Consider the following 11,176-nt stretch of genomic DNA (forward strand, 5'->3'; position numbering starts at 1 on the left):
CAAACAAACACACCTTAAAAAAGTGGACATAACCATGCAGACACAAGCATAAGACTGTATTCCAATGCAGCTGAACTGATGCAACCTGAGAAGCAAGCGGTCTTCAACGAGGGCATGGGAAGTTAAGTGACAAAGTTGCTACTCTTCAGCTCAGCCATAGTAATTACCCACCTTAGCCTCTTGCAGGGTTCAGCTGATGAGTAGCACTCATTAAACGAAAGGGCCCCTTGGTTTAATTTTTTTAAGCAATTTTGCTTGAGTTCTGTGAATTTAGCTAACATACTGAAAACACTTTTACATTAACACAAAAGAGACTTCCTAAGAAAGCTGTATAGACAGTCCCTAAATTGATGTAGGCTCAGGAGAAAAACAAGCAATGATAGCTGCTTGTTCAAAAGGATTATAGTGCAAAGCCTGTTGTTTCTGTGAAGAGGTTTTGGCTGTGTTCAAATTGGTGATAATACTGTTCAAGGAAATTTTGCAACAAACTTGCTTGTTGTGGTTTGGTTTTTTCAATAAAACAAGGTGCAAAAAAGTCCATCTTTAACAGCACCATTCCTACTTCTCCAGAGCAGTATTTGGCCAAGTTAACCTACCTACACCCGAGTTAACCTACCTACACCCATCTGATCCTAATTAACTACCAGCTGGCAGCGCTTTCCTGCACTGTCTAGGAAACCTTTATGGGAGTTACCAGCCCTCCTCCATCCCCCAAGAAAGAAAAAAACCTATATTGCAAAAATATTTTAACTCAATAGAGTGTTCTTCTCAGACACATTATTATCACAAGATTAAACACAACTGATGGTTTCTATCCAAAGTACACAAGGCTGTGACTTTCTGGAATTTATCTCAGGCATTTATCATTCATTTTGAAATTCAGTGTATTTTATCTCATGTTATTTACCCAAGAAACACATCCAGAGCACGAGATATGTGGGAATCACCTGTTTTGTTTAACCCAGCACAGTATATTTCAGTTTGTATTGAGGTTTCATGAGCTCTCCAGTTTCTCCTCTGGAATCTTTATCACAATATCTTTGAGAACATCTATTAATCCAGTTACTTTTAAAAAAAAATCCATGTTGGATTAAAAATTGGAGGGTGGGGGAAGAGTGGAGAAAAAGAAATCTGGAATCTTTCTATTGGTGTTTTAAAGCATAACAAACTACAGCAATTTATTTCACCATATCCAGTTGTAATGCTAAACCACAGATAAACATTACTAATGTAGCAAGAATGTGTTTCTTCCTTCTGATGGAGGTCCAAGATTGCCCTCTTGAGTATGCCAAACAGCATGGGGTACTTCATTTACCATGTGATTGGCACACACTTTAGTTTTGAATCAGTTTGGAGATGAAATTGTTGGCTAAAGCTCTGGAAATTCTGACTCTCGAGTTGTCAGGCAGGCTGTCTTTACTTTGAGAAAAAATAATTCTTTTTAATAACACTATGTTACTTGGCTTTTTATCTGTTTTTACATTGTTCATTAATGTTTTGCATTTCTACATATTGTGCAGCGCCCCAAGAACTTTAGTAGGGGGAACTTCATAAAAAAAAAAAGTTTATTATTTCAGCGTGTGCTAATAAAATTGCTACACGTTTGGGGAAATATTCTAATACCATCTATTTTGATGGCACACAAAAAGGCCACCCCCTGCATGCTAATACAAAAAGATCTATCTGTTCCCTGAAAGGCAGAAATAATTTCTTAACATAGCTCATTTTCAAGGCATCTCTTACAATGAAGGGAATTCTAAGGGTTGAGGGTTGATTTTTCAATTTATCTTGTAAACAAAGGAAATTATCCCATAAACTTGCTTCCATTTTTTTAGTCAACATTATTTTGCATAGCAACAAGCTCATTTGTAGTATATTTTAAGACACACAGTTTGGTTTATTATTTTCTTGATATTAATGGAAATGATCCAGAAGAGGAAAGCACATTATTTGGAGGTCTGACTCTAATGCCTTCTGTATCCTAAAGCCAGTAAGTATTCTGGGACCAGAGGGCTTGGAGCATTGGTTCTGTATTCACTTCCTTAGGGACACGGAACTATAAAATCATGAGTTATTTTCAGATCCAGTCCACCTCAAACTCAAACCTTCATGCAGCCTTCCACTTTCATCTTGACCTTTTTTCCCCTTACTGCCATGAATGACGCATACATACATACACTCGCAGTTTGTGAGGGCACACACAAGCATGCAAACATTGTTTACAACATCCTTTCTTTCTTATACAACTGCTGTGTTATAACCAAACATTACAGTTATTTTGCATAGCAGTCTAATGCACAGCTTCTTTTTTATCTAGTTTCTCTAATGCCTTCATGCCCATGAAAACTTTCAGAAAAGTTTCTCTCTTACCTGACCACGCGGTTTTGGCTCCCTGTTGTGGTGAACTCTCAAGGATCCAGTTCCATTATATTCTTCTGTCAACACAGTTGCTGTCAGCTGCTTGAGGTACAGCCACACCACTGATTCTGAAGTTGAAGGAGCTTTTGTATCAAGATGCGGGTCAACCAGTATCAAATAAAACAAGTACAATCATTATCTCTGTTCTCCTGTTTCTAAAAATATGTATAAGCATGCTTTTCCTTATAATGCTCATCTTCATTAAAATCTTTATAGTAATGTATGTCTTTAGAGTAACATATGATTGTTGATTTCAATGAACTCTCAACTGTACTACTACATTCGCTTTACAGAAATATTTATTTCATCATCCATTTGAGCAACAAGTAGTTCAGATCTTGAGAAGAGGCTCTGATGATGATACGTCAGTGCTTCAAAGGTGTTTTTATAATTAACATGACTTGTTTGGCTGCAATTGTTTTTCATTCTCAGGAACAGCTTTGTCAGTGCAAGATTTTTCTGAGTGGTGTTTTGGATACCGCCTATGAAATGGGCTCTCAACATTTTGATTTTTCCTAAATGATGTCTGATAAGTGGTTAAGCCATCCTCATTGCTAGGAACTGGCTCATGAGCCCATAGGAAGAAGTTGTGTGAGTTCTGTTGCCGTCTCTCTGGTTCCACCTTCCTCCGACCCATACCCTAGAAAAAAAATTGAAAGAAAAATTCATGTAAACATATGACTTACAATCACAGTTTCACAGATGAATCTTGTAAGAGTCACTACCCCACTGGGAAGTTAACGAAGCTGTTATCACAGTGATTTCAAGAACTCACGGCTGATCTTTAGCAAGTTAAAAATAATATTGTCAGACTTGCCTGTATGAACATTTCTGGTTGCATATATAATGGCAAATCTGTTGACCTTTCACCTCTTAGTACTAATAAACCACTTATACTTTACATTTCTGTACCATACTATATACTGAAAGCTATTTAGCTATACTCAGCTAAATTAATCTTCAGAGCAACCCAAAGAAACAGGTTAATAAGTTTATGTTTGGACTGCAATAAAGAAACTGAGACAGACAATGAAATCTGAGTCTTCAAAACTATCCCTTGTGTCTCCAAACACAGAGAGACAGAGCCTGATTTTCACACTCCATAGCTTGCAGGAAATGTGTTTGGAATTATGGTTGATCAGTATCTCTAAAACTATGAGAAACTGCACAAAGTACACAGAAATGGAGGTTACTCAGTGAATAATGAATACCAAAAAATCTAGGTCTAAGAGAGCACAAAGCCAGACCAGCTTTCAACATCACAGTTTACTTCCTCCTCTACTCATTATCTTGTGAACTGCACTAGTAGTTTTGCTGACTAGGAAGATGTCAACAATCTAAGAAAAGTGGAAAAACATGAAACTGTTGCACATACAGAAAAGCCTAAAACGATTTAAATTCTATTCAGAGTTGTGGCTTCTGCAACATACATTTAAACAGGTATATTATAAAGAGATGTGGATTGGAAATTAATACATTCTGGAGATAAACTGTGGGTGTCCTATGGATTGTGGTTACACTTACGATAAAGATGAATCTGAACCAAATATGTCGGACTGTGAATTATGAGTGGCTAAGACCCCTACAAAAGTTCATCACAAGGCCAATCACTTTTAGCAGACTAATAGGACATATAACTGGGTACAAAACTATGTTAATAGATAAAAACCAGGACCACCAGAAAATGCCTGTCAGAGACCGAACTATGGTTTTTTTGTTCCCCTTGTATTCTGCCACCCTCAATGACCATGTGTGCTGCTGTATACCTGTGCCAGTCCCAGTGAAGTCCCATCCCTATACTAATAAGAAGTGTGGTTTTCTTTGCTGTTTACTTTTTTCTCTTCTCCTAATTTTTAGCATTTGTAATTTTGTCAAGGGAGAGAAAAGATACTGTATTTAATCTCTGGCAGACTGAGAGATATGAACTTGTTTAATTTTTCTCAGTGCTGGGTACTTACAGAATCAAAATACTCTCCTACACTCCGTAGACAGTGTCTGTTGTCATGAGAAGAAAATGGGAAATTGTTGTTTCCTGCTCTCTGAAAAAAAGAAATTATAGCAAAAAAAATACGAATTTTCACATACCTTGTTTGGAGTCTACTAGTCTTAGTTCTTATAGTCTGACAGATGCTGAAATTATAGCTGCCTATGTCCTAACACAGTCATGTTCATATGTTACATCTTCAACTGCACATAATTCTATAGGGGCAATGTGGACCCTCTGTATTTTATTTTATTTTATTTTTTACAAAATCATCAGGAGGATTTGCATTCCCTTGACTTACTGAATAGATACGTGATTAATATAAAAGTGTGAATTTTGAAATAAGAAATGCTGTATTCTGTCTGCAAGCAGCAAAATACTAGATATATGTCAGGATTGCCTTGTTTGATTCACTAGTAAGCCTAAAGCTAATTAAAATGAACTACAAAAGAGACCTCAAAACTGAATTAATCTATGATTTATGTACTGAATGTCATGTACACTGCTTGTTGCAGGGGAAGTGGAGGAGGTATTAATTGCATAACTAATTTATAATCTCATTCTTTAACATAATGTTCATCCAGTCTCCAAAATGAAACTAGAGTTTTAGGAGAAGAAAGGACAACTGCAAAAGAACTATTTAAAAAGTAATTTAACATATTTAATTTTTTTAAAGTTTGTTTATTATATATCATTGCAATATTAGGAAAACAGCTAAAAATTGAAACACTGAAAACTCTTCTGTAATATTAGATTGCCTCTGTTCTTCCTCAAGCATTATTTTCCTGCTTCCTGATAGGAACTTTTTTTTTCCCTGTAAATGTTCTAGCAATTTTTAATTTTAACTACGTGGAACACATTTTTCATCTTCCAACTATGACATTCACCACCAAACAGAAAAGCAAGTTTTAACGTAACACAATTTTAAAAACGTGTTTCAAGAGTGAGTGGACTTTATGAGATAAAATCTGAATCAGTTCTAAAGATAAATATAAGCTGGGGACAGATCCAGCCAGAAGAATCACCAAATACAAAATTTGCCTGCATGGAGTCAGCTGCATGATCATATCTTAGGATATTTGGTATAAAGACAGAATCTCTACCTTTTTTAGGCACGTGCCACATGTTCATTTCTCATACAGATTCAACCAGATTGTAGTTCAATAGATAAGTAAATTCAACGGATACATTCTCATAAATGCATTTAAAAACAAGCACCTTCTAAGTCAGTAAAAAGACTTACCAAAATATCCCACTGCAATTACACACCAATCTTAACATTTTAGAAATAGTGTTTATTACTAGTTTCTACGTGCTGTGGGGAAACTGAAAACCAAGATGGTACATATTGAATATGATCTCTTGGAAGGATTCCCCATATTAACTAATCTTTAAAAAAAAAAAAAACTATTACAGAATAATTATAGGACTATCATGTAGTAAGAAATAAGAAGTAATGTAAGCTTAGGCAGTACTATATTTCTGAGAAAATTAATTAACCTCACAGCCAGTGAGTTCCCTCATGCAAAGAGATTAGAGACATCCAGCTTCACATGCAGTGAGCTTCCAACACTCTACGAGCACTTTTTAAAAAAGTTACATAAACAAACTTCCTCAGACTGCTTCTGTGACATCATATTTTAGCCTATAACACATCTTCGTACTCTAACCCCTGACCTCATTTTAATTCTTGACTTATGACAGATAGGAATTCCACTAATTCTTTTTAACAGTGAAGGGCCAGTGAGTACAAGCCATAAAACATCAGGTGAACAGTCGTGCTGGTGTTGATAAAAGGTCCTTCTAATCTGGTTCCCCTTTTCAGGCAGTGGCTAAGGCCAGATGCTCCACAGAAAGGTATACACAGTATCAACATAATGTATACTCATGTTACAGTATAATCTTCTCCTTTTCTTTTCACTAGCCCCAAGCTTCCCTTTTAAATATTCCTTCCTAGCCCATTTCTACTCTTCATTATAGCAAAATCTGTGAAATGAACTCAATATAATTGCTATGCTTATAGAAAATTAAAATAGAAAATGTTCTGTGCACAAAGTGGGTGGGTAAAGCAAAGCTCAGAATGATGATAAAATAAGGATATAAAAACGTGCTTATGAAATTGTACCATTTTAAATACTTGTGATTTTAAAATACTGTATTTTGTTTGTTTCCAAAATTGTCCCAAATCTCCTCATTTTTAAGCAAGCCTTAAAAGTGTTCCAAATGGGAAACTTCTAAATTTTTAATGATCAAAAAAATAAGCCTTTGCCTGAATATACAGAATTTCTGACATTCAAATCAAAACAGATCATCAAACTTCAATTAAATGTTCTTATGGTGCTTTACACACAGGTTTTGGACTGAGATTGATCATAATATATTCTGGCACATAAATGTGTCTCAAACAGCTATAGTAGCTAATAAAAGGGAAAAGTAACTGATGCTGGAAATCAGCAATAACTACAGCAGGACTTTGAGTATCCAAAAATATAACTGAGTAACAGCAAAACATGTTTCTTCCCTAGCACAGCTAGCAATCATTTTACTCCCTGAGGCACAAAGTCTGCCAGTCCGCTATGACTGCTTTGTTAACTACCGTAAGTGCTATTTTACTTATAACTTAGCAAGTGATATCTTGCAAAAAGGCGCTCTGTAAATTGACTGTATTGCCACAGTAACTCACGTTCTCCCGAGCTCTGTATGCTTGCGGCAATCTGTCCTCAATAGACTGAGCTGCTCCTGAGTTCCGAAGCACTTGTTTTAGTGCTGAGCTTGTAATTGACTCAGGTTGACACTGGCGTACTCCAACGTGAGCAAACTAGAAAATAATAAAAATTGGGGGGGTTAAGCAGGGTGACTCATTTTTAAAAAAAGCCAACAACAAAAAACCCAATTAAATCTGACCAGAAATGTGGGCAAAATTCTGTTTTCACATTTATTTTTTATTGTTTGGATTGCAGCAGCACCTAGTGGCCTCTGGAAAAATCCAGAGCCTCCCACACACATAACACAATGCCTACTATAAAGACCTTATGATGCAAATCAGTAAAACAGACAATAATATTATTTCTCCTGGAACTTTACAAAAATTGCTTATACAGTGACAATCCATCTAGCAAAACAACTTATACTATAACGTCTTTTTTTCCCCCCCCATGTCGCTCCTGCTGTTGTACGACCATAGGCTTCAAAACACAACATTTTTGCAGAACAGCTCAGCCAAACGCTAGGCCCATGGGCCAGGAGACCAAAGAACAGCCTGTGCCAGGCATGTGTTGCAGCGCCCTGGGATGCCCAGACATCCCAGCCCAGGGCCTCCGATGGGGCCGCGGCACTTCTGAGAGTGAGAGCTAAGGCAAACATCCCCTGACATTTTCCAGAAGATAAAGAAAACCAGCTAGGGCTAAATATAAAATAAGAGACTTCCAGCACTATTGGAAAACTGGAAAAAAAAATCCTGCCAGTGTTTGCTTCGCCGCACTTCCTCTGAATACCTAGGGCTGTTTTTTTTCTCATAAACATCAGGAAGGGGAAACCTCTTTTCTGGCTAAAGGACAAAGTCACCCTCAGCACGGCTTTTTTTTTTCGAGCGTTTAAGGCTAAAAGAGGACACGGGGGCTCACCCAGGCGCCGGCGTGCTGCTGGCCAGGTTGGTCGCACTTGCCCTTGGGCATGGCTCCGCGCCGCCGGCCCGGCCGCTCTGAGCTCGCCCCCCCCAGGCACCGCGGTTGCCACGGCGGCCGCTTGTCCCGCTCACAGAGAGGGGCGGGACCCTCGCTCTGTGCCTTCAGACCCTGCCCGGCTGCGTCACTAAGTGATGCTGGCGTGCCAGTTAAGATCCAGCCGAGCAAAGGCAAGGCTGCTCTTACCCATCGACTGCAGAAGGGGAAAAAAACCCCCAGCTGCTCGAAGTGTTGAATGCTGTCTTAAAATGGGAGAGAAATGTAGTTCCGTTTAACAATTAATTAATTCTGCACAATTACTTCAATGAAACTTTACAATCTGAATGGTAATATCTGAAGAAAGGAGGGTCATTTTTTGAGGAAAAAAAAAAACAAAACAAGGACATTAGGTATATTAAGATGTAACTTCATGCTCTTTTTAGAATTGCTTTCCCCATACACGCATTGTAAATCGCAGACACAAAATATTTGTTAAAAAAAAAACCCTGACAGCACCTTAAGGATATTTTTGCCTCCGAGTTTGAGCACTGACTTGTAAATATCCAAACTATTTAACTGTCAGCACACTCTGTTAGCAAGCACTGCCCAGGCAGGGGCTCAGGAACACATCAGGGACTGTGTCCCTCAAGGCATTTGGGGGTGAGAGCCCTATCCGCATGGATGCCATCTGCACCGTGCCACTTGCCTGCTGGCCAGAAAAGTCCCTAGTCCCCATTGTATTACAGACATAGTCCCTAAGATGGATGTAGCAGGCTTTTTTTAATGTATAACATTTTGTAACATGGTTTTGTGGATGGGGAAGTGAAGAACCAACTGAAAGGTAAGGCTTATTTCACAGAAATAAAAACTGAGGCCCAAAGCCCTTGCTTATTGTGATATGAGCCTGTGGGTGAGCTGTAGACAAGGCAGAACCTCTCACGAAACCAAACACAAACCAAAAATTTGCCTCCCAGGCCTTGACAGATCATAAAGAACATGACACTCGTACACTAAGTGGCCTGTTTTCCAGGACACTCATATTCAAGGCTAACTTATGTGGGAATCAGACGCATCAGGCTGCCAAATTGAACATGAAAAAATACGGTGCTTATATTCATTCTGTGATTCTGTGATTAGTTAAGTATGAATGATTCAGTCATAGCTACTTACGAAGTGCAATTACAAAGTTCCTGCGGGAAAACCTAGTTTCCCATCTTACTATCAGACATAGGTAATGATATTTGGGAATACTAGCTGCCATCATGGAGTTTTTCAAGGCTTTCTTCTAAATGACCTACTTTGTCTCTTTGAGTATCTACTGAGCTTTTGATAATACAGAGAAGAGTGATTATTTAGAACTTATTATTAATGATGCCAGGCTGCAAGTTACTTTTCAGTAAAAAAAGTAGGTAAATTACTTCTATGATGATTTACAGACGGTAATGTAAACCTTCCTTATGAAAAATAAGCTGTTCCAGATAATGCAGTTTTGGCTAAGGGAAAAAAAATACCAACAACTGTAAACAAGCTATAAGAGCAACTTGTTTTGAAACACTGTCATGATTGTATTGCCATCTCAGCCTTGACTGTAATGAACTGTCCCAATGTCTAAACGTGTCAGGATCAGATCAGAAGGCTGCGGAGATAACTCATGCTATTTTTAAAACTAAGCCAGTGATAGAAACTACTACAGAAGGATAAAGAGCGTGACCAGCAGAGGAAGCTACAATTTGTTGTCATTCATTTTCAGGTTCAGTAACATAGGGCCTATCATTGCGAACTCACACAGCACTTTGCCCTTTAAAAGTATTACTCCACTAAAATCCCCTTTTTTTTTCCTGCAGGGCTGCAACAGTTTTGTATTTACTGCTGTTTTCCAGCAAGGTATGGGTAAGGCTGAAAAAGTTTAAGGATGAAACTTAAAAAAGGTCCCTTCCTAACACCATAAAGATTCCAAAGGAACATAAGGAACAAATAATTAAATTTTCAAAACTGCTTTAAAACATTACCTTAAATAATTATTTTTCTTAAATAAATTCTATGTGACGTTCCATTGTTGTATTTATAATATTGTTACTGCTAAAAGGCATATACTTTGTGTTCATAAAAATATGCAAAATTAGAGTGGTTTAGACTTATGCAACTGCTTTTTCTGTCTCTGACATGTCATAATTTTCAAACTTTCAGGCCATTTTCAAACAACTTTGATAGAAATAATTTCGAAATTACTAGGATCACCTAAGCTCCATGAGGATCAGTGACAGGACAGAAAAGTACCCCAGTAAAGAGAGGCAGTTGCTGGCCCAGTTGCTATATATGCATTGTCTGGGAGGATGACAACAGCCAGTCAGCATTTGTACTTCCTGACCAGTCATAAACTGCAGTCTCTTGTAGCACAGAGAATAAAGAATATAATCTAAGAGGAAAATAATAAACATGAAAAATTCTTTGGGCACTAGTCAAGGCACCATTTGCTTGCTTAGGCCATCGCAGCTAAGCCTTTGTCAAATTCAGTGTATGAGACCAACGCACTACAATTCTTGATCACGCCCCCCCCCCCCGCCATGGTGCCCCATTGCCAGGTGTTCACTGCTTTCATGAAGGTTACAGTTATTCAGTGTGTCTGCAAACCCCATCAATAAGCCCTACTGGCTCACTCCCTTACCTAAGCTACCTAACACGGCAATGTGACAGTCCTTTCTCAAGACAAGGCTGAGACAACTCAGGTAAGCCGGGGTTCGGGAGCACGGGCCGTGAGCAGGCCCCAGAGGCTCGGCAGCTCCCCACCACACAGAAACGCGCCACGAAGGCCGCAGCGCCTCATTCTCCCGGTACAGCACAGAGCAGCACGATGGTACAGCCCCACCGTAACCACCCGCCTCAGGTCAGCACCCTTGAGGCGCGGGAAGCCGCCTAGAAAACCCAAACTAAGCCCGGAGGCGGGCGAGAGACCCCGCACCCCACAGAAAGCCACCATTGCCCGCCGCCGCCCGCCTCCTCACGCCCCGCGCGCCAGCCCCACCCTCCGCGCGCCCCTATTGGCCCGCGCCCTCGTGGGCTTCTCGGGAAGTCTCGCGAGAGGCAGATGTTCCCGGCCTGCGGCTCCCCCCCC

The 11,176-nt window shown here is 39.2% G+C and overlaps 1 protein-coding gene across 1 annotated transcript; it reads right to left on the bottom strand.

Moving 5' to 3' along the window:
• Positions 1-2,599: 2,599 nt before the first annotated feature.
• TEX36 (testis expressed 36) lies at positions 2,600-8,092 on the bottom strand. Its single transcript, XM_054207020.1, has 4 exons — positions 8,026-8,092; positions 7,086-7,220; positions 4,377-4,457; positions 2,600-3,058 (listed from the first exon to the last, which is right to left on the bottom strand). Exons 1-4 carry the CDS (start codon positions 8,074-8,076, stop codon positions 2,810-2,812), a joined length of 516 nt encoding a protein of 171 aa, XP_054062995.1. The 5' UTR covers positions 8,077-8,092; the 3' UTR covers positions 2,600-2,809.
• Positions 8,093-11,176: the final 3,084 nt, after the last annotated feature.

The sequence above is a fragment of the Rissa tridactyla genome, chromosome 6 (assembly GCF_028500815.1).
Source record: "Rissa tridactyla isolate bRisTri1 chromosome 6, bRisTri1.patW.cur.20221130, whole genome shotgun sequence".
NCBI classification, from domain to species: Eukaryota; Metazoa; Chordata; class Aves; order Charadriiformes; family Laridae; genus Rissa; species Rissa tridactyla.